The following is a 19,097-nucleotide window of genomic DNA, read 5'->3' as shown; positions in this document are numbered from 1 at the left end:
TTTCTTTTCTTTTCCTTTCTTTCTCTTTTTCTTTTTCTTTTCCTTTTTTTTTTTTTTTTGGAGAGGCTTTTGCTATAGGTCGTGTGCACTCGCCAGAAAGACAGAGAGAGACAGAGAGATATAAAGAGAGAAATCACCCCCCGGGGGGATGGCCACACTGCAATCCCTTTTCCTCCATTCTCCTCTCGGGATCTTGGGCACGCATGCACACATGCCCGGCATGAGTTTAAGCCACCGGGTCTGGGACTCGAACCGCGGTCGACTACATGGGAGTCCAGTGACATAGCCATTACACTAACTGCTGGTCCCTGGAAGTGCTTTCTCTATCTCTTTCTCTCATGGTCCCTCTATTATTAAGAAAAAAGGAAATTAAAAGAAGAAAAAAACAAAAACAAACAAAGGCTAGGTGGAGTGCACTAAATGTAGGAAGCTATACTACATATCTGTACATGGCATGAGTAACATACACTCTACATCTCTAATTGGTTATGCAGCCTTATTGTGGAGATTTACCATCAAAAAGTGTTCAACCGTTTAAGGCAGCCTTCATGATCTTGCGCCAGACAATTTTTTTTTTTTTACTTTTATGTTTATTTATTTATTTATTTGCTATAGGGCACATGCACTCACCAAAGACAGACAGACAGTGAGAGAGAAAGAAAGTAAGAAAGCAAGCCACCAGGTCTGAGACTCAAACAACAGTCAACCATGTGAGAATCCGGCACCTTAACCTCCACTCTACCTGCTGGCCCTGCTGGCAATTCTAATGTAGAGTTCCTCTTTGAAGGCTCCCCTCCTTCAATATTTTATCCACTGACAGTCTCACTAATCTTTGACGTAGTAAGAGATTAAGACTTCATTTACATAATCTGCAAGGACTATACTTTAAAACTATTGCTAAAATCACTTTTTAGATTTTTCTTCTCCAAGCTACATCAATTGAGGTCTCCCAAATCACTGGTCATATAATGGACTACTAAACTTCCATTTCTTTTTCTTTTTCTTTTTTTCCTAACTACCACTTCCAAAAAAAGCCACACATTTAAAACAAATGGTTTGGAACACAGGACCACTTTTCTATAGAAATAGGTAAGAGACATGTATCCATTATAGTAAATACCACAACAGTCAATCAGCTTTCAAGTATCAAGATGTTAGTTTTCCCCCCATGTTAAAATAACTAATGCAAACAAATTTGATATTTTCAGTGCCAAAGCATTCTACTTGTAAAAAATAGCAGTAACTGGTTAAGAATATTTTTAGATGTTAAGCAATTATTTTCTTACATGTGGTTTGTATTCTTTCTTCTAGAGACTAACCAAGTACCAAGAATGGAATCCTTATCAAAAAATACATTCAGGGGGACCAGCAAAGATGGCCTAATGGTTATGCTGCTGGATTCCTATGTAGTCAACCATGGTTTGAGACTTGGAACTGGTGGCTTAAAACTCATGCAGGATGCATGTGCATGCATGCCCCAAATCTTGGAGAGGAGAATGGAAGGGAAGGAATCGCAGCACAGCCATGCCCCCCTGGGGGGGGGGGCAGTGACATCTTGTTTAGTGTCTCTCTCTCTCTCCAGCGAGCACACAAAAAAAAAAAAAAATAAAAAAAAAAAAAAAAAAAAGAAAAAGGAAAAGAAAATATACCCGGGGCCAGCAGGTGGCACAGTGGTTAAGGGAGCTGGAATCTCATGTGGTTGACTCAGAGGCTTGAAACTCATATCAAGTGTGTGTGTGCGCATGCGTGTGTGCACTCAAAATTCCAAAAGGAGAGTGGAGTAGAAAAGACTGCGGTATGGCCATGGCCATCTCCCGAGGGGTGATTTCTCACTTTCTGTCTCTGTGGCAGAAACATGCACCCTAGAGCAAAAATCTTTCCCAAAACAAAAAAACCTGGCATTAAAAGATAGACATATAGGGAACAGCAGATGACATAATGGCTATATCACTGGACTCCCAAGTAGTAGACCGCGATTCAAGTCCTGGACCCAGTGGCTTAAACTCACGTCAGGCACATGTGTGTGCATGCTCAAGATCCTGAGAAGAGAACGGAGGAGGAGGGATTGCAGTGTGGCCATGCTGCCTGAGGGGTGATGTCTTGCTTTCTGTCTCTCTGTCTTTCTGGAGAGCGCATGAGCCCTACAGCAAAAACTTCTCCAAAAAAAAAAAAAAAAGATACACATATATTCATATATTTAAATAGTAGTAAGAACAGTATTAGTTGCAGAAGTACATGCTGATTTGCTAGGACTACTGAAAAAGTTTGCATGCTGGAGAACTAACAATGTTTATGCTTTTATCTTTGTTTAGCTTTGAAGCAGTTTTAATTAGTATTGTACTATTTTACTATGTTGTATTTCTTAGATTATTCATAGCAAAACTGAGATAGAAGACTATACACATTTGTAACAGTAAAACCTCACGAATCACGAATTAGCAAGAGTTATAGGTAATAGGCCACTTAAGAAGTATGTTTTTTGAAAAGAAGTATAAAACCTTTAGAACACATGGTGCCTGAATTCACATTTCTATTACTATATCCTGAGAACACTGGAATCAAACCTAGGAAAAGTCTACCTTCATAAACAGACAGAAGTAATTTATAGTTAGTAAATCAAAGAAATGAATCAAGAAAAGTTGACAACTGTCTAAAATGCTAGTTCTTAATGATTTAAATTGTGTATGAAAATACCATGTTAACATCCTCACCAAAAACATTCCTAGAAAATAAAATTTTTTTAAATGAATATGTTCAAATAAGATATATACTGCTTTCCCTTCACATCTAAAATGTATTCAATATTCTGAAATGAAGAAAAACAAATTTAAAAAAATTAGTGAGTAATTCTTACCTGGAACCCACTTAATTTCCATTTCCATATCATTTTCTTTGCCTTTTTTTTCTTTTTCTTGAATAACCTGCAAGAGTTGCCTATATTTAGCAATTTGATCTTCATCATCTTTCTGACTTTTCTTTGTTTTCCCATCTTCTACACTGACTCCATCATCATCTAACAAACAAAGAAAAAGTTCATTTAATACACAGCAATAATTCATTTCTAAGTTCAGTGCTTAGACCTCATGGTCATGCCAGCACTCTCTAAAACATGTCAGACATACTGCAAAAATACAATATCAAAATCAAACTTTGCAATAAAGGTTATAGCACTGTCATACTAGTATACTTGAGAATCTTTTTATTAAAATTAATTATTTCAAAATAATTCTGCAGTCACAGAATCCTTAAGCTTCTCTTCTCTAAAAGTTTCAGGACAACAAGAATGGCATTTTATCCCCCTTATATACTTCATCATCTATCTAGCACAGTGGCTTTGAAATGGCATGGGCCAGATGGTGACACAATGCCAAAATACAACACTCGGAAAAGCAATCTTACAAGGGAAGGTTCCTGGTTCAAGTCTGGAGACCTCCCTGAATATTCCAGGCATATACCCATTGTCCAGGCTGGCTAAAGGCCAGGGGTAAAATATGATATCAGAACCCCGTTGGGGTTCTCTCTCTTACTCATGGAAGAAATAAAATGTTCAATAAAAAAGGTTAAATAGGGACCAGCAGATGGCATAATGATTACATTATTGGACTTGTACACACCCACCGCAGTTTGAGTGCCAAACTCGGCAGCTTGAAACTCATGCTGGACACGTACGCATGCCCGAAATTGTGACGAGAGAGGGGAAGAGAAGGGATTGTGGTGTGGCCATCCCCCCAGGGAGTGATTTCTCACTTTCTGTCTCTCTGTCTCTCTGGTGAGCACACATATCCAATAGCAAAAATCTTTCTTAAATAAAAAAACAGAAACAAAAAAGGCTGAATATTACTGGGATGAATTTGATACATAGATTTAACTGTTCAATTGGAAAAGAAGAGGTAAAGGAAGTTGTTTATGATTCAAATCTATGAATGTTAATTCCTTTCCACCTGACTGTAAATAAGATGTTATTCTAAGAACTAACATATTAAGAATAAAAATGAATAAAAGTTCAATTAATTTCATTATGCAGAAAAATAATCATGTTTTCATTTCCTAGTTTTATAAAAACAGTTAAAATACAAAAGAATAGTAGAAAATTTACAGGTAACAAATACCAAAAACACCCAATACATAAAAAGTTTGTTTGTTCTGTATTTCAGTTATTCTCTAAGTTAAAAACATAAACTGGGAGGACCAGCAGTTAGCGTAATGGCTATGTTGCTGGACTCCCATGTAGTCGACTACAGTTCGAGTCCTGGACCCGGTGGCTTAAACTCACGCCAAGCGCGTGTGCGTGCATTCACAAGATCCCAAGAGGAGAATGGAGGAGAAGGGATTGCAGCATGGCCATCCTCCCTGGAGGGTGATTTCTCGCTTTCTATCTCTCTGTCTGTCTCTGTCTTTCTGGTGAGTGCACGTGCCCTGTAGCGAAAACCTCTCTAAAAACAAACAAACAAACAAAAACATAAACTGGGAACCTGAGTTTTAATGTAAAACATGCAGACTTATTGAATTGACTAACTGTCCCCAGTGAAGGAACATTAAAAAGCAGCATAATGAAGTCCTCTCTTCTATAACCTATGGCTAACTGGTCACCAAAAATGTCTGGCATTATCGAGCATTTAGCTACAAGTGTGTCAATGGATTCTCCTTACATCTTCAAAAGGTGATATGAAAAAAAAAATTGGTTAAGTAAATATTTTTATACTCTTTTCTCTCTAAATGAATAAAAAATGGTTCAGGACATTCTTTCCATCCTATCACACTTTTACATTTTTACTCAAACAGCTGAAATTAATTTTTTTCTGTTTGTGCTTTGTGCCATAATAATAATGTTGGATGGAATTCTGTCATGTATCCCGTAATTCAATGGATAAAACATCAGGAACACATTAGCAAAATGGCAATGTATTTCTTTCTATTAAAAGCTTACTTCTGAAAACATAATTAGAAGCAAGCTCCTTCCAGGTTGAAATTTTAGTGGTAAGTCTCTGATGGCTTACTTGAAATTGATTTTTTCCAGTACTAAAATTTTACTTTCTGAAGCTCTAAAATGTGGAATAACTCATGTAGGTCTGTTTTTTCCCCAGCTTAAGGACAATATTTTGTGAAAGTTCTAATAATATATGAGGAATAAAAAAATAATTATAACTAAGCCATTCTGTGTTCTCTTTTATGCAACAATTAGGAACATCTAGTAACTCTAAGGCATTCAAATATACTAATGTATTCATCTGAGGTATTAAATTACAGGTTAAAGTTTGTAATCAATTACTGAAGAAAAATGCACATTCTAAAAACTTAATAATAGCACATTTCAAACAAAAAGCCACTAATACTTATTTTAAGAAACAGAAATACACGGTACAAGGAAGTATACACTAAGCACTTTATATACATCATTTCATTCTGTCCAAGCATGAACCAGGTGCTATTACATTTCAATTATGGAAAGACAGACACAGGAGGCTTATGAAACAACCTATGTAACTTCACCATATGGTGAAAAGTCAGGATTTAAAACCATCAGAGCCAAGATCAAAACTAATGCTTATTTACTGACAGTATTATCTACCTTAATGTTAACAGGGTCACTTTAAAATCTAGTTTAGTGGGCCGGCAGTTGGTGTACATGATTAAGGATCTGGATTCCCACATGGCTGACAATAGTTCCAGTCCCAGATGTGCTGGCTTGAAAATCATGCTGGGTGCACGTACCTGTGTGCACAAAATCCCAGGAAAATACTAGAGAAGAAACTACGGTATGGTCATCCCCCGGGGGATAATTTCTCACTTTCCCTCTCATTGTCTCTGTCTCTGATAAACACATGTGCCCTGTGGCAAAAATGCCTTTAAAAAAATCTAGCTTAGGGGCCAGCCCCATCGCTCATCATTAAGGGCACTAATCCCACATGGCTGATCATGGATGAAATCCTAGTTCTGGTGGTCGAAGGAACGTACCAGTCATGTGGGCCAAAAATTCCAAAAGGATGCAGAAACAGAGGAGAAACTATTGTGGCAATGATGACATTTCATTGAGGGGTATTTTCTCTCTCTCTCTCTCTCTCTCTCTCTCTCTGGGGAGGTTATATGTCCCCTGGCAATTAAAAATAAAAAAAAAAAATTTAGGGCCAGCAGATGGCATAAAGATTGGGGCACTGGATCACACATAGCCGAATGTGTGGTTTGAGTCCCAGACCCAGTGCTTGAATATCATTCTGGGCGCATGTGCGTGCATGCCCAGACCCTGGGAGAATGGAGGAGAAAGGATTGTGGTACGGCCATCTCTCCTGGGGTGGGGTGGGGAAGTGATTTCTCACTTTTCCTCTTCCCGTTTCTCTGGTAGAGCGCATGTACCCTATAGCAAAAAGTTTAAACATTCTTTTTTTAAAAAAATTTAGTTTAGTTCTCCCAAGCCTAAACAACCTATTTGAAATCTTCTATCATCTTCACAAATGTAAATGGAATGTTACCTTTTTTGTCCTTTATCTGATAGTGAAGAAAAGCTATTCTGGATTCTCAAAAAAAATAAAATAAAATAAAATAAAATAAATGCTTATACGGGCACATAGATTAAAAGGAAATGTAGACAAATATATTTTCCTCATTCATGGGGGAAAGGACATAAAAGTTATTTGAAAAAAGTACTTAACTGTCCTGTGTACACTAAAAATAAAATGGTCAGTTAAAGCTTTGTAATGCCAAAATAAAAGTGACAAATGACAACTACTGAGGCTTGAAAACTGTGAAGGCTTTTACGCCCAACATAACTACCACTGCACATCATACATTTTCAAAAACCAATTAAATACTTAAGCAATTACATGGTTTTATTAATATATCTGAACAAAGAAACTAGAATTATTAAGTGATTTTCCATTTCTCATATAAAATGCTATTCAAAAGTAGTACATTAGGGTCAATTGGTGGCATGGTGGTTAAGGCAGTTAGATCCCACATGGCCAACTATACTGTTAGAGTCCCGGATCTGGTGGCTTAAAAAGCACACCACAAACGTATTAGAGTGTCCAAAATCCCAAGATAAAAAGGGACAGTAGTGTGGTCATCACCCCTGGTGAGTGCTTTCTCACTCCTCCCATCTTCAGCAACGGCATGTGCCCTATAGCAAATTTAATTAAAAAAAAAAAAAAAGGTACTACTTTATAAAAAAACTTAGAAAAGTGAAGTACTATCTATCTTTAGTAGTCTAAAAGAAAGTGACAAGTGGGACTACATCAGACTAAGAAGTTTCTACACAGCAAAGGGCACATAATAAGTGTGAACTGACAACCCTCAGAATGGAAAAATGTTTTTGCTAAATATGCCTCTGACAAGGGACTGATAACCAGAATACACAGGGAACTCAAGTGCCTTATGCGGAAAAAATAAAATGAAATAAAAAAAGATTAACCCAATTAAAAGATGGGAAAATGAGCCGAACAAAAATCTCTCTAAGGAAGACATACAAACAGCCAAAGAGCATATGAGGAAATGCTCAACATCCCTCATCATAAAGGAGATGCAGATAAAAACCGCAATGAGATACCACCTAACCCCTGTCAGAATGGCAAAGATTAAGAATATTAAAAGTGATAAACGTTGGCGGGGATGTGGTGAAAAGGGAACCCTCCTACACTGTTGGTGGGAATGTAACCTGGTTCAGCCACTGTGGAGAACAATATGGAGGTTTCTCAAAGATCTACAAATAGAACTACCATTTGATCCAGCAATCCCACTTTTGGGTACCTACCCAAAGGACAGGAGAACACTAAGTCAGAAAAGTGCTTGCACATCTGTGTTTATTGCAGCATTATTCACAATTGCCAAGACATGGAACCAACCTAAATGTCCACAAACCGATGAAATGGATTGGAAAAGTGTGGCATATATACTCTATGGAATACTACTCAGCCATAAAAAATAACAAGACCCTGGCATTTGATGGAAAGTGGTTAGATATGGAGGATCTATTGCTGAGTGTAGTAAGCCAGGCTATGAAAGAAAGATATTGTATATATCCACTTAATATATACCAACTATCTGCACTCTATAGTAGAGAGCGAAATATTGGAGGACATAAAAGCAGTGAAAATACTTAAGGAGAATAAGACAGTGTGGAATTGGGGAGGTGAAGAGAAGATGATAGAGAAAGATAGCAAGAGAACAAATAGAGAGGCATGACATTAGTGGGGCACAGATAGGACTTAACTACTGTTGATGATATGTATAGTATTCTCAACTGGAAAGGTATGAGAAGTATTTCATGATGGGTAAAGTCTTTTTACAAGCAAAATGAAAAATAGAGATTGAGTGGTAAAAAAAATAATTAGAATAATAATAATGAACGGGAAAAACAATTAAAAGATATTGAATGATGAAGTGGGGATTTTAATGTCTCGGTATTGACTGACATGCATGGAATTCCCTTTTGAAAAAGTATGCAATACACTAAAGTTATATGCAATTCAATGTAATATAAACAAGATTAAGAGGATAATAAATAAAAAACAAATTAATTAATTAAAAAGGAAAGCAACAGATTTGTTTGTTTGTTTGTTTTAAGGGTTGAAATACCACAGGTGTATTTTTTGATCACTGTGGAAAGTGACAGATTAATGATGGGATAGGATCTAAGAAAGTCAAGGTTTAATGGCTCAATGACAATACCAAAGAAACATTTTAGGATTTATATGTTATTAAAGGTTTATGAAAACCATACAAAAGGAAAATCAAAAAGACAGTTACAAAAACTGTTATGCTACAAACTAAAGAATATTTTTGTTAATTTAAAATATTTATATCTATGTTTAATAGTTATGGTTCTTTACTTTTATCAGTACTAGACCTCTTGTAATTTTTCATGATTGGGAATTCTTCTATTAGATCAGAAGAATGACAATGTTAAAGTAGCAGGAAGATACTATTAAGGAAAAAAAGGACATGGAATTACAAATTAAGCAGTGAAATTTCCAAACAGATAAAGATTTAATATAGAAAAAAAGTATTTCTTTTATTTTTACAAACTAATTTTAAGCAAACAACACATATAATTTAAAAGTACATCATTAATCATTTCAATCAAAAAAACTTACAGATTTGAAAAATACTTTAGAACAACCCTTTTCACATCAAGTCAGAAGAAATACTTGAATTAAAAAAAAAAAAACTTACAAATAGGTTAAAAAAAAAAGACAAGTTTGAAAGAACTGACTAGTAAAAGAGTTACTATGTTAAAATCAAGAAGGGAATACCAGAGGATCCCTGTGTTAAAAGATCTGTTTTGCCCTGAGAGCACTTTCTATTTCCTGAACCACAGAAGAGACAGCTATAAAACTCACTGTAGTTTTGGCAGCCCTTAAGAGCCAAGAGGACAAAAGTTAAAGGTCCACAGAAGGAAGGAATTTCGACTAGTGCCTGCACATTAAATAGAGACCCAGAGGGATACAGTCTCAGGGAAAAGGGAATCCAAAGTAAACTAGCCCACAGAGTCTTGTATCACATGCAGAAGGCAGCTCTTCAAACCTAGAGTAATGTGGTCCTAGACTAAAATAATGTTCTTCTGGGTAGAGACAACTTAATTTCAAATATCAAACCATTACACAAAGTTCACTAGGTATACGAGTAAATGAGAAAGAGAAATATTTTGTCAATTAATATAAACCAACCTGAAAAAATAAGAAATAATGAAACTATTAGGCATTATAAAAGTATGCTTACTCTGCTCACAGAAACAAAATTTCCTGAAACTATCTTCAATAGTAGGAAATTATGAAGTGATATTGCTGACTTGAAAAGTAGTCAAACAGGGGAACCAGCAGTTAGCGTAATGGCTATGTCGCTGGATTCCCACGTAGTCGACCGCGGTTCACGTCCCAGACCCGGTGGCTTAAAACTCACGCTGGGCGCGTGTGCGTGCGTGCCCAAGATCCCGAGAGGAGAATGGAGGAGAAGGGATTGCGGCGTGACCATCCCCTCTGGGGGGTGATTTCTCGCTTTCTGTCTCTCTGTCTCTCTCTGTCTGGCTGGCGAGCGCACGCGCCCTATAGCGAAAACCGCTAAAAAAAAAAAAAAAAAGTAGTCAAACAGGATTTTTAGAAGTGAAAAATACAATAAAACAAGATTAAGGACTCAATACATAGGACTAACAGCAGATTCAACACTGCTGAAAATACAATTGGTAAGCTAAAGGATAGGTTGAAGAAAATATTCTGAATGCAGTACAGAGAAATAACAGATTAAAAAGATGTGAGTAGAGATAGGGAAGATACAGTAAAAATAGCTAAACATATTTAATTGGAGCCCCAGGAAAATGGGTGAGAAATAGCATCTGAAAACATAATGGCTGACAAAATTCTTCTCTTTTTTAAGATTATCATAATCTTGTGTATAATACATTGAATCACATATAACTTTACAGTGACGGCTGACAAAATTCTGACACTGATAATGGATGGCATTCCACAAATTCAAGAAACCAAATACACCCCAAGCTCAATAAATAAAGACATCTACTCTTAGGTACACCAGAGTAAACTGCAGAAAGGAAAAAAGAAAAAAAAAAACTTTAAATGTAGTGAAAAAAAAAAAAATGCAAACAACCTTCAAAGACAGCTGACTTCTCAAAAACAACAAAGTCAGAAGCCAGAAGAATGTTATCATCAGAGTCAGCTGAGAAGGAATGTCCATCCGAAACTCTAAACCTGAGAAAACATCCTTCACAAGTGAAGGCAAAGAAAGACACATTAAACATGAAGAGAGTTGGACACTAGCACACACTACAGCCAATTCTCAAGAATGTATTTAAAGCAGAAGAAAAGTTATCCCAGACAGAGACAGAACTTTAAAAAAAATTTTTTTTAGAGATTTTTGCTACAGGGCACGTATGCTTGTTGAAGAGAGAGAGAGAGACACACACAGAAAGTGAGAAATCACCCCCTGAGGGAATTGCCACACCGCAATCCCTTCTCCACTACTCTCCTCTTGGGATTCTGGGTATGCACACCCACCTAGTATGAACCTGAAGTTGCCGGGTCTGGGACTCGAATAGTGGTTGCCATGTGAGAGTCCAGTGCCTTTATCACTAAACCACCTGCTGGCCCCTTTATTTTTTAAAAAAACTGCTATATGGTGCATGTGCTCGCTGGAGAGAGACAGAGAGAGAATGGGAAAGTGAGAACGCACACCAGCGTGAATGGCCACACCACAATCCCCTCTCTAGTCTCCTCTTGGGATTTTAGATAGGCAGGTACATTCCACATGTATGTTTTTAAACCTGCTGGGTCCAAGACTTCAACCACAGTTGGCCATGTGGGATCCAGATGCCTTAACCACCATGCCACTGGCTAGCACCAGAAATATGAAATTTTAAAAAGAATAAAAAGCAAAGGAAATGGAGAAAAAGTGGGCAAATTTAAAAAGGTAGTATAAAACAGCAGTTAGGGACCAGCAGTTAGTGTAATGGCTATGTCGGTGGACTCCCATGTAGTCGACTGTGGTTCGTGTCCCGGACCTGGTGGCTTAAAACTCACGCCGGGAACGTGTGTGTGTGTGTGCCCAAGATCCCAAGAGGAGCACGGAGGAGAAGGGACTGTGGCGTGGCCATCACCCCGGGGGGTGATTTCTCGCTTTCTGTCTCTGTCTCTCTCTGTCTGGCGAGTGCATGTGCCCTATCGCAAAAATCTCTCTCTCAAAAAAAACAAAACAAAAAAAACCCAAAACCAGCCATATTACATCCTGTGGGACTTAAAAAATAGAATTATAACACATGGCATAATGAAAATGTTCAAAGATTCCTGAACTGAACAGGGACAAAGTGCAATTATATATTTTTTATCTTTTTGGGGAGGCCAGAGAGTGTGAGTGCTTGACAGAAACAGAGAATAAGTGTGTGCTCCTCAAAGAGCCACGATCACGCTACAATAGTTTTTTCTCCACTTCCCCATCCCCATTCATTCAGGATCAGGCATGCACACACACCATGAGCTTTACAAACTGCAGGGATTGGTACTTAAACTGCAGTCAGTCATAGCCACTGCACTAAGGGCCAGCCAGGACAGTAAAATATGAATTATATTAGACTTATCAAGTTAAAGATGTAATTCAAAATTTCTAGAATAATCGCAAAAACTAAGTCTACTTTCCAACTAGCTGAATAGAAAAATAAACTGTAAAACATATTTAATCAATCTAAAAGAAGTTCTTCTTGGTACAAAAGGGAGGGGAATAGTAGAGCATTTTCATACAGATTATCTATATGAATCAGGACGAGTCTAAAAGAATGGCCTTTTTGGTTAGGTCGGGTTTGTTTGTTTTGTTTTATTTTGGATTTTTTTTTTTTTGCTATAGGGGCATGTGTTCACTGGAGAGAGAAAGAGAGAAAGTGAGATATCACCCCCACCCTAGGGGGGATAACTACACCACAATTCCTTCTCCATTCCCCTCTTGGAATTTTGGGCATGCATGCACATGCACCTGGAGTGATTTTCAAGCCACTGGGTCCAGGACCTGAACCATTGTGGGCATCCAGCATCTGAACCACCATGCCACCTGCTGGGCCAAGGTCAGGGTTTTAAACAGATTTATGGCTAAAGAAATTCAAGCTAAGGAAATACTTCGAAATTTTTTACATTCTACTGTCCATGACTATGCTTTGTAGTTAAGAAGTAGTCTGGGTCTCCCCTTCATGATACTGCCAAAGACTACTTCTATTAAAGCATTACTAAAAGATTAACGAATACCTTGTAGCTCCTGCTCTTCTATCTCTTCATCTTCACTAGAAGAAGCTAAGTAGGCTTGAAAATCCATGTCCAAAAGCTCTTCCTTTTTAAACTTCCTGTTGAGCGTTGTAATTCTTTCATGATCAGTCTCATCCCAAGTGATCTCCACCTTTCATAGAAAACAATAAACAAAAATGGAAATGTCAATAACCCAAACTTGTTGAAAAATGTCTATTACTAGTATGTTTAAGAACAAGTCATGAAAAGTTAAGATATGCTACAGTAAATAAACAAATGACAATTATAAATGACATGATAAGGAGTGTTAATATTTCAGGCAATCTGCAAACTATATGAAATCTGTTGGTCAAGCAAATCTCAATAGGTTCATTTTCCAAAAGATTAAGAGCCCTGGATGAGAATGGAACCTACTCGTTGGAAGTAAAGTAAATCCCCATAATACACGAATTCATCTATAATGTGACCTATTTGGTGACTGGCTCCTGTCCTCTCCATAGTACCTATTCCCAAACAAGGTCCTGTTAGAGGATTTTTATTCATCACAGGGAGAGTGTTACATTTTTGTTTTTCCTCTCAAGCCAATCTCCCCAGATGAGGAGGAAAAACAGATAGGCACCAATTAACCAAGATGTCTTTAAAATTAATGCCAGGATCAGTAGATGGCATAATGATTATATCGCTGAACTCCCATGTAGTCAACTACAGTTCAAATCTCAGATGCAGTGGCTTAAAACTCACACAGGGGACCAGCAGTTAGTGTAATGGCTATGTCGCTGAACTCCCACGTAGTCGATCACGGTTCGAGTCCCAGATCCGATGGCTTAAACTCATGCCAGGCACGTGGGCGTGTGTGCCCAAGATCCCGAGTAGAATGGAAAAGAAGGGATTGCGGCATGGCCATCCCCCCTGGGAGGTGATTTCTTGCTTTCTATGTCTCTGTCTCTCTCTGTCTTTCGGGCGGGCGCATGTGCCCTAGGGCAAAAACCTCTCAAAACAAAAACAAAAACAAACACCAACAAAACTTCACACCAGGCATTGTGTGTGTGCATGCTCAAAATCACGAGAGAACAATGGAGAAGGGATTGCAGTGTAGCCATTCCCCCGGATGGTGATTTCTCGCCTTCTGTTTCTCCTGGTGAGCACATGAGCCCTGTAGCAAAAACTTTCTCGAAAAAATATGAAATAATATAAAATCATTGCCACTGTCTTAGAGGATCCAGCTAGTCACAGGATTCAGAATTATCCTTATTGGAAAAATGAAATCTCAACTGATTAATTATCCAACCAATGAAGATTAGGACAGATGTTGATGATTCAGTCTGGACCCAGGAACTCCAGATTGGCTGGCTAAACAGGCTGGTGGTGATCATTATTTCAGTCTTTCTTTTTTTTTTTTTGAGAGGTTTTTGCTATAGGGCACGTGCACTCACCAGACAGACAGAGAGAGACAGAGAGACAGAAAGCGAGAAATCACCCCCCAGGGGGGATGGCCACACCGCAATCCCTTCTCCTCCGTTCTCCTCTCAGGATCTTGGGCACGCAGGCACACGCGCCTGGCGTGAATTTAGGCCACCAGGTCCAGGACACGAACCCTGGTAGACTACCTGGGAGTCCAGCGACATAGCCATTATGCTAACTGCTGGTCCCCATTATTTCAGTCTTTAAAACAACATAACCTTCGGACCAGTAGTCAGCATAATAGCTATGTCACTGGACTCCCATGTAGTCGACCGCGGTTCGAGTCTCAGACCCGGTGGCTTAAACTCACGCTGTGAGCATATGTGTGCGTGCCGAAGATCCCGAGAGGAGAATGGAGGAGAAGGGATTGTGGCATGGCCATCCCCCCTGGGGGGTGATTTCTCATTTTCTGTCTATCTCTGTCTTTCTGGAGAGCGTATGCGCCCTATAGCAAAAACCTCTCCAAAAACAAAAACAAAACCAAAAACAAATAAACAAACAAAAAACATAACCTTATGTTTTATGTGACTAAATCTCTTAGACTTATTGCAAGGTGGAGTTTTTATTTTATTTTTTCCAGGTTTTTGCTATAGGGAGCATGCACTTGTTAGAGACAGACACAGAGAGAGAAAGTAAGAAACCACCCCCAGGGGAGATGGTCATGACACACTCCTTTTTTCTCCAGTCTCTTCTTGGGATTTTGGGTACACACCGGCCAGTGTGATTTTCAAGCTGCTATGTCTTGGACTTGGTCAGCCATGCGGGAATCCAGCACCTTAACCACTATACCACCTACCAGTCCTATGGTGGTGTTTTTAAAGTCAGTGACTAATCAATGCCAGATATGCAACGCACAGCACACCAGGGGACAGAATAGCAGTTTTCTCTGCAACAGCCCCACTTTGAAAGAAGACAGCGGTTTGTCACAAAGGAAAGACAGAAGGAACCCAGAGTGACTATTACAGAATATTAAAAAAGATAGAAAGAGGATAGAGAAGGTAATTAGCTAAGAAATTAACTATTTCAAGAGAAACTTTTTGGTTTTATGTTATTAAACATACATGCCCCATCTAGTAGTCTTGAATTATTCTACTTGAATTGTTTCTAGAATTTTAGGTCCTATCTACTGAAAAATGGTTTTCTATTTTAAATTTTCACTAGTTTTGTCTATTGTGTGGAGTAATGTTACCTTCTCCTCTCTATTCTCTAGGACATTAATGACTTATAGATCACTTATTTATTTAAGAATTTAGTTCAGTAAGGGTGTGGGAAGCAAAGAAGAGAAAAAATATATACCAGCAGGTAACTGACTCAGGCTTAAAGGCATAACAAAAATCTGAAAATAAGTTAAGAAAATGTGGAAGATAAAAATGTAAACATTTGTGTTCCATTTCTATTTGTGATTTTGAATTTAAATACTTTCAAAGACGCTATAAATAAATAACACACAAAATCTCTCCCTCTTTTTTTTTTTTGGAGAGGTTTTTGCTGTAGAGTGTGTGCATTCACCAGAAAGACAGAGAGAGAGAGAGAGAGAGAGAGAGAGAGAGAGAGAGACAGACAGATAGACAGACAGTAAGTGCGAAATTACACCTAGTGGGGATGGCCACACTGCAATCCCTTCTTCGTTCTCCTCTCTGGATTTTGGGCATGCATGCACGCATGCTCGGCGTGAGTTTAAGCCACTGGGTCTGGGACTCGAACCATGGTCAACTACATGGGAGTCTAGAGATGTAGCCTTTATGTTATCTGCTGGTTCCCAAAATCTCTTCTTAAACCACCAGAATCCAAGTATACATTTTTAAAGTTTAGGAAATACCGATGATGTTCCCATTGCAGCAGCTGTGAAATAGTTGGGTTTATAAGCTGTTAAATCAACTTCCGAGGCTACATCTTTGGGCTCATCATCAAAAGTAATATCATCTGGTATAAATCTAAAAAGCAAAAGAAATTAAATTTATTAAACATATGCCACAATGGTAACCAGAATATATTTTTATTTAATTACCTGTAGTTTATACATACATACCATATAAAAATAGAACACACATATATAAAAGGCAATGTTAGAAAAAAATCTTAACAGGGAACCAGCAGGCACCTCGGTAGTTAAGGCACTGTGCTCTCACATGGACAATCACAGTTTGAGTCCCAGGCCCAGCAGCTTAAAAATCATGCTAGGCAAGTATGTACATGCCCAAAATTCCAACAGGAGAATGAAGGAGAATGGACTGTGGCATAGCCATCCTCCCATGGGGTGATTCCTCACTTTTCCTATCTCTTTCTCCCTCCAGTAAGTACACGCACCCTATCACAAAAACTTAAATAAAGAACGTTGGTGCAAAGTTTCTGAAATTTATAAGCTGCAAATCTGTAATTCTATTAAATGTGCGAGAATGCCATGTAGAAATAAACCCTGTATTAAGAGTCAGTTATTTGTTGAGTCCGGTACAAGCAAGTCTGGGTATCATGTGTGAAAATAACTCAGACTTCTGATAGTGTAGTCACTGGCTTACTATATGATATTTTCAAGATCAAACAAAACTATTAATGGTTAAGTATTCTGGATAAATATCGTACACATGAAATGAATATCAGTGAAGAAAAAGCTTAAGGATGATTCTTCACGACTAAAAAAATTTCAACATTACATCAAAATTTTAATTTCACAAATAACTAGTGGTTAAATATATATCAGCTGCTATTAATTCTTACAATGTTTAGGAATCCCACTATGGAATGGAAAAAAACTAAAGAGTTAAATGATCTAAAGTTTTTGGCCAGCATGTGGTGCAGACACTAATGAGATTGGATTCCACATGACTGACTGTACAGTTTGAGTCTCGGACCCAGAAAAATGAAATATCATGCCAGGCGCATGTGAGTGCATGAGTGTTCAGATCCTGAGAGGAGACTAGAGGAGAGGGATTGTAGCATTCCAGGAGGATGATTTCTTACTCCCTTAGTCCCTTCCACCTGCCAGCCCCTGTCTGTCTTTGGCAAGTGCTTGTGCCCTATACCAAAAAAAAACCCTGCTATGGTTGTTAAATGTAGGTCTTGTAATTTATGTAAGAGATATTGTTTCCATACATACACACAAAGCATATTACTGTATATTTTTCCAAAAAAAACCTTTTTTTTTTTGGGGGGGGGATGTTCTGTGATTTAACAACTGAACCTTAAAGTTTATTTAATTTTTAAGTAATTAAATAAAATTTAAATAACTAGATCTGGTTGTTGGTGACTATATTAATAGCACAGATCTAGAGATTATGAGCAAATTCCTCTGTTCCTACTTCAATGTTTTATTAAAAAATTACTTCAACTGGTTCTTAGCTCTAAAACAAAGTTGTAAAGAAATATCACTGCATAAAGAACATCTTAAAAACACAGCTGATATGTCTGAAAGGACATAAAGGTAGGGATGAGTCATATAAAATATTTTGCATTTCCGTGTTCACTTTTTGTAGAGAGTGATGTTCTACAGGACAGAGTTCAACCAAAAGCAAGTCATCCTTTCAGAATATAAAACCATAAAGAGCACTACCAGTTCAAATATTTTACTTTTTATAATCATGTTGTACAATAAGGTTAAGTTGGTAAACATACAGGCTTGGTTACCTGAGGTCTACGAAAGAACAACTACTTTCAAATTCCAGGCCATCACAATCCTCATAAATTTTGCTGGCTGTTTCAGGAGAATCACAGTCCACTACTGCATAATAGTACTTCAGTCGTTTGAACTGATAATCTCTCAGTTTTTCTCTAGAGGTCCTAAAAAGGGAAAAACTCATTAATCAGCTTATTTACGCAGGAACACAAAAAACCATCTCCTAAAAAACAATAAACGCAATTGTCTCAAGAAAAATAAACTACAAATTAGCCTTCATTCTATGCCATCTATTCATGACTTTGTCCTTATGAACAATAAGCATTTAAGCTCAATTTATTACTCTGACAAGGTAAGATTTTAGGTATATGGACTAAAATTAGGTATCCAAAAAAGGAGAGGGTAAGAATTTCATGTGTTTATCTATAATTTTCTTTCTTAGAATAGTTAGTTTGGTTTTTCATTGTTTTGTTACCATGTATAGCCTTTTCACGTAAAACTGCTAGGCAGGATCACTGTATTATAAAACATGCTAAGAAAGCATTAGCTCTAATTATGAAGAAATCCCTGATCTTGCAAATGGAGCAAAGCTCCAGATTCATTTGTTGTCAAATCTGAATGGTTATCAGTTTAATTTCACTTAACAGCACATTCTTTGATAGTCTTCATCTGCTCTTTCCTGCCACTAAATCTATTTAACAATTTTCATTAAATGAACATGTAGCTCCATCTAGTGGCTATAAAACTACCTAATTTTTTTTCTCTACTGTATCATGATAAAGTACTTTTTATCATTGTTTTAGTTTTCCATTTAATCTTCAAGTTTCAATGCCACTTATATGGAAAGTAACATCTCAGAAAAAAGTAAAACTTGCTAATTCAGAGGCATGAAGCTGGGAGAAGTCTAAATCAGTTTAACAAAATGTTTTTCAAAATTGCAATAATTATTTCCATGAATATATAAACATATACACAAAACAGTGTTAGAATAGGGTGTCACTTTTAACTCTTTTGCAATGTTCTGATCATGAATGACACAACTGTTAAGATTTAATCCTAACTATTAAGGTGACCTGCATTCTGAATTAATGATATGAACTTATAAAGTTTAGCTCATGTTCTATAGTTATTCAATACCAGTCCTTCTCAGGAGCATCTTCAGGAATACTTAATAACTCTACTGGTCCTTGAACTTGCTCTTCCTTCATTCTCTCCTTTCCAAACTCCGAAGGATATATCTAAACACAAAAAATAAGATCAATATAATTATGCATTCCTTTTCATAAAATCTCCAGATC

General features: G+C 37.5%; 1 protein-coding gene across 2 annotated transcripts in view; it reads right to left on the bottom strand.

The window, feature by feature from the left end:
* ESF1 (ESF1 nucleolar pre-rRNA processing protein) overlaps positions 1 to 19,097 on the bottom strand; it is an 86,513-nt gene that overhangs the window by 50,316 nt on the left and 17,100 nt on the right. For both annotated transcript variants that reach the window (XM_006143656.3, XM_014585986.2), the window contains exons 5-9: positions 18,937 to 19,037; positions 17,811 to 17,963; positions 16,009 to 16,123; positions 12,732 to 12,879; positions 2,855 to 3,013 (exon numbers count right to left, since the gene is read on the bottom strand). In XM_006143656.3, the coding sequence (XP_006143718.1) occupies positions 2,855 to 3,013; positions 12,732 to 12,879; positions 16,009 to 16,123; positions 17,811 to 17,963; positions 18,937 to 19,037 (676 nt within the window). The remainder of the gene's footprint in view (positions 1 to 2,854; positions 3,014 to 12,731; positions 12,880 to 16,008; positions 16,124 to 17,810; positions 17,964 to 18,936; positions 19,038 to 19,097) is intronic.

The sequence above is a fragment of the Tupaia chinensis genome, unplaced genomic scaffold (genome assembly GCF_000334495.1).
Source record: "Tupaia chinensis unplaced genomic scaffold, TupChi_1.0 Scaffold000101_1, whole genome shotgun sequence".
Classification (NCBI taxonomy): Eukaryota; Metazoa; Chordata; class Mammalia; order Scandentia; family Tupaiidae; genus Tupaia; species Tupaia belangeri.
This window is presented reverse-complemented; position numbering and strand designations above follow the sequence as displayed.